Source organism: Aptenodytes forsteri, unplaced genomic scaffold (assembly GCF_000699145.1).
Source record: "Aptenodytes forsteri isolate BGI_AS27 unplaced genomic scaffold, ASM69914v1 Scaffold220, whole genome shotgun sequence".
NCBI classification, from domain to species: domain Eukaryota; kingdom Metazoa; phylum Chordata; class Aves; order Sphenisciformes; family Spheniscidae; genus Aptenodytes; species Aptenodytes forsteri.
The window spans coordinates 351,140-355,019 of NW_008794168.1; the positions used below are offsets into that span (position 1 = coordinate 351,140).

The following is a 3,880-nucleotide window of genomic DNA, read 5'->3' on the forward strand; positions in this document are numbered from 1 at the left end:
CAGCGGGAGGGAGCCTTCTCCCGCCTCCTAATAAAGCTTCAGGTGTAAATCAAATGTGTGCTGTGCCCTGGTGCCACTTCTGTACTGCGTCCCCTGGGGCCGGGTGGGTTTTGTGAACTCGTGGTGTGCTGGGCTACGGTTGTTCACGGCTGCTCCCCCCGCTTTCAGGGACAAAATAAGGACGGGCTGCGGGGGTGCGCAGGGGTGCATGGGGTCTGCGGACAGGGTTTCAAACGTTCTTACCCAGCAAAAGAGCACCGTAAATACTTCCATGGTAAAATACAAGCAGCAACTTGCCAGGATTTGGTAAGAGGCACTGCGGTTCCTAGGATACGAGGTGTTCTTTTGGCACTGGGATTTTTCAGTAGGTAGATCCTGAATTCTGCGCTTTCCTGAAATCCAGTGGTATTTCATGGGTGTAGTCGCCCTGTGAGATGAGGTAAGCTTAGCGGGAATGTTGCCAGAAAGGGCGATCTCACCGTTGTTTTTGTCTTCACGTTCTGTGTCCCCTGCCTGCGGCGTGCTGCTGCCTCCTCTCCTTGTTGGGCCTCTGGTAAAAGAAGACTAGTTTAATTTTCTAGTACTTGAGTGCTACAAAATAAGGACGGGCTGCGGGGGTGCGCAGGGGTGCATGGGGTCTGCGGACAGGGTTTCAAACGTTCTTACCCAGCAAAAGAGCACCGTAAATACTTCCATGGTAAAATACAAGCAGCAACTTGCCAGGATTTGGTAAGAGGCACTGCGGTTCCTAGGATACGAGTGTTCTTTTTGGCACTGGGATTTTTCAGTAGGTAGATCCTGAATTCTGCGCTTTCCTGAACTCCAGTGGTATTTCATGGGTGTAGTCGCCCTGTGAGATGAGGTAGGCTTAGCGGGAATGTTGCCAGAAAGGGCGATCTCACCGTTGTTTTTGTCTTCACGTTCTGTGTCCCCTGCCTGCGGCGTGCTGCTGCCTCCTCTCCTTGTTGGGCCTCTGGTAAAAGAAGACTAGTTTAATTTTCTGCTTTCATGGTGCTATCAGAAATGCGGGTATTGTCTGTGATCATGTAATACATCTGTCTGAGAACTCTTCTGATGGGGAAAAAAACCCTGAACTCATGTGAGGCACAAGTGCGTGGGTAGGGATCATTGTTTTAGCAGCATTGTTTTTGCTAGTACTGCAGCCTGAAGTTTAAACCAGTCTCACGCCTTACAACTGTTAGAAGGAGTGCTTATCATAATCCAGCAGTAATATTTTTCTCTTAACTGGACTGTATCTTAGGGCATGTTGACACACGTCATTTACAGGCAAACTGAAGTCAGTATTTTTGTACTGGTGTAGTTAAACGTGTGAAATTCCTTTCATTAACAAAGATTCTCAGCAGGAATATCAATTCCAGTATAGTTGTACAAGTACAAACCACCTGCAAGTTTTCTAAGGTATTGGTTGGATTATTCAAAACAGAATATGGTTTTTTTAGCTTAGTTTCAGGCAGCACAACTGTTACTTTTGAATACTTACGGCAGAGATTACACAATAATTTCTGTTAGGAATGGCATTGTGTAATAATGGGAAGAAAAGATCAAACCACCACAACAAAGGGGTTCCGCTGGATGGAAGGCGTTTCGTCTATGTGCCTTCTTTATTACCTTTCAGCTTATCTCATGCATATTGAACATGAGAGAAAATTGACCTTTATGGAAGCCTATGTATAAGGCTCCTTTGAGTTCACTCAGAAGTGAAAGCCTGTAGTCCTTTAAAGCAACTTTCCTTCTATTGCAAATACTCATAATTATGCCAAATCATAATTTTGAAGAGGATTAAAAGGATTCTTAGGCAGATATGCATCCAATTTTCTTTGAGATCCCTCAAATTATTTTGAAAATCCTTGTTCCTCAGGATTGAACAACTGTGTTTGTCAGGCAACTGGTAGAGCTAACAAAACTAACACACTGGTTTTAGTAATCCAGGGTTAGGAGATCTTATTTAGTACTGGAGTGCCATTTCAGCTGCTTCTTTCATAATTTCTTTTCCCTGACAAGACTTAAAAACATTGGTGAACGATAAATAATGCAAGAGTACCAGCAATTGTTAAGTTCCACTATTAATTTGGTGTCTTTTTCCTAAAATGAATACCTTAACATTAGGAATATCATTTGTAAAATTACTGAAATAAAGTAATAAGCTTGTTAAATGGTTAAGCTTGATAATAATTTCCAGGCACGTGAATGACAAGAAGAGCATCAGGAGTAGTCAGTACGGATTCACCAAGGGGAAATCATGCTTGACCAACTTGTTAAACTTTGTGATGAAATGGCTTGGCAGAGTCAGGGAGAGAGCAGTGGTTATTGCCTACCTAGACTTCAGTAAGGCTTTTGACACTCTCCCATAACATCTTCATAGAGAAGCTGTTGATGTACGGGCTGGATGTGCAGACAGTGAGGTGAATGGCCAGGCCCAGAGGGTGGTGATCAGTGCCGCAAAGTCTAGTTGAAGGCCAGTAACTAGTGGTGTATCCCAGGGGTCAATACTGGGTCTGATCCTGTGCAACATCTTCATTAATGATCTGTACAATGGGGCAGAGCGTACCTTCAGCAAGTTTGCAGATGACATGAAACCGGGAGGAGTGGCTGATATACCAGAGGGTTGTGCTGACAGGTCGATGGGCTGCAGAAATGGGCTGAGAGGAACCTCATGAAGTTGAGCAAGGGAAAGTGCAAAGTCCTGTACCTGGGGAGGAACAACCACAGGCACCAGTACATGGTCGGAACCACCCAATTGGAGATCAGTTTTGCAGAAAAGGACCTGAGAGTCCAGATGGACACCAAGTTGAACATGAGCCAGCAGTGTGCCCTTGCAGCAAAGAAGGCTAATGGTATCCTGGGCTGCATTAGGAGGAGTGTTGCCAGCAGGTTGAGGGAGGTGATCCTTCCCCTCCATTCAGCACCGGTGAGGCTACTGCTGGTGTGCTGTGCCCCCTTCTGGGCTCCCCAGTACAAGAGAGAGATAGAGCTACTGGAAAGAGTCCAATGCAGGGCCACAAAGATGATGAAGGGACTGGAGCATTTCTCCTATGAGGAAAGACTGAGAGAGCTGGGACTGTTCAGCCTAGAGGAGGCTCAGGGGGGACCGTATCGATGTATATAAAAACCTGAAGACAGAGTGCAAAGAAGGCAGAGCCAGGCTCTTTTCAGTGGTGCCCAGCGACAGGACCAGAGGCAGTGGGCACAAACTGAAACATGAGATGTTCCTCCTGAACATCAGGAAACACTTTTTTACTGTGAGGGTAATGGGGCACTGGCAGAGGTTGCCCAGAGAGCTGCTGGAGATCTTCCAAAGCCATCTAGACGTGGTCCTGGGCAACAGGCCCTAGGTGGCCCCATTTGAGCAGGGATGTCAGACCAGATGACCTCCAGAGGTCCCTTCCAACCTCAGCCACGCTGTGTGATACTGTGTGGAAAAGGGCTCTTCAGTATATTCTTCAGAATATTGTTATACACAAAGGCTGTGACAGTCACACTGCAAAGAAGGGAATAAACTGTTCTGTATCCAGTGTGGAGAGAACAAAAATGCTTAAACTTTGTCAAGGCAGCTTTGGGCTAGATCTTAGGAAACTTTTCTACCAGTACCTAATTTAATTATCTAGAACATTTTAGAAAAAAACACATCCTGCAGGAATGTTTTAGGTTCAAGTGATCCTGTCTCTGATCAGAGATTTCTTTGAGGCCTGCTTTCTGTGGTTGTGTCAGTTTTGCCTTCCCATTGTAACTTTTGTCAGTATTGAGCTGTTGAACAGAAGTAATTTTTTTTTTTTCTCCAGTGCTCTAGAATGACCTTTTAATTTGAATTGTAATACATTTTCATACTCAAAGAAGTTAGTTTCTGGAATTAGGATTATTA

At 45.1% G+C, this 3,880-nt stretch overlaps 1 protein-coding gene across 1 annotated transcript in view; it reads right to left on the reverse strand.

Annotated features, from left to right (window-relative positions):
• CKS2 (CDC28 protein kinase regulatory subunit 2) overlaps window positions 1-2,742 on the reverse strand; it is a 6,583-nt gene extending 3,841 nt beyond the window's left edge. Inside the window, exon 1 of the mRNA XM_019472641.1 lies at window positions 2,711-2,742. Within this exon, the coding sequence (XP_019328186.1) occupies window positions 2,711-2,742 (32 nt within the window). The remainder of the gene's footprint in view (window positions 1-2,710) is intronic.
• Window positions 2,743-3,880: the final 1,138 nt, after the last annotated feature.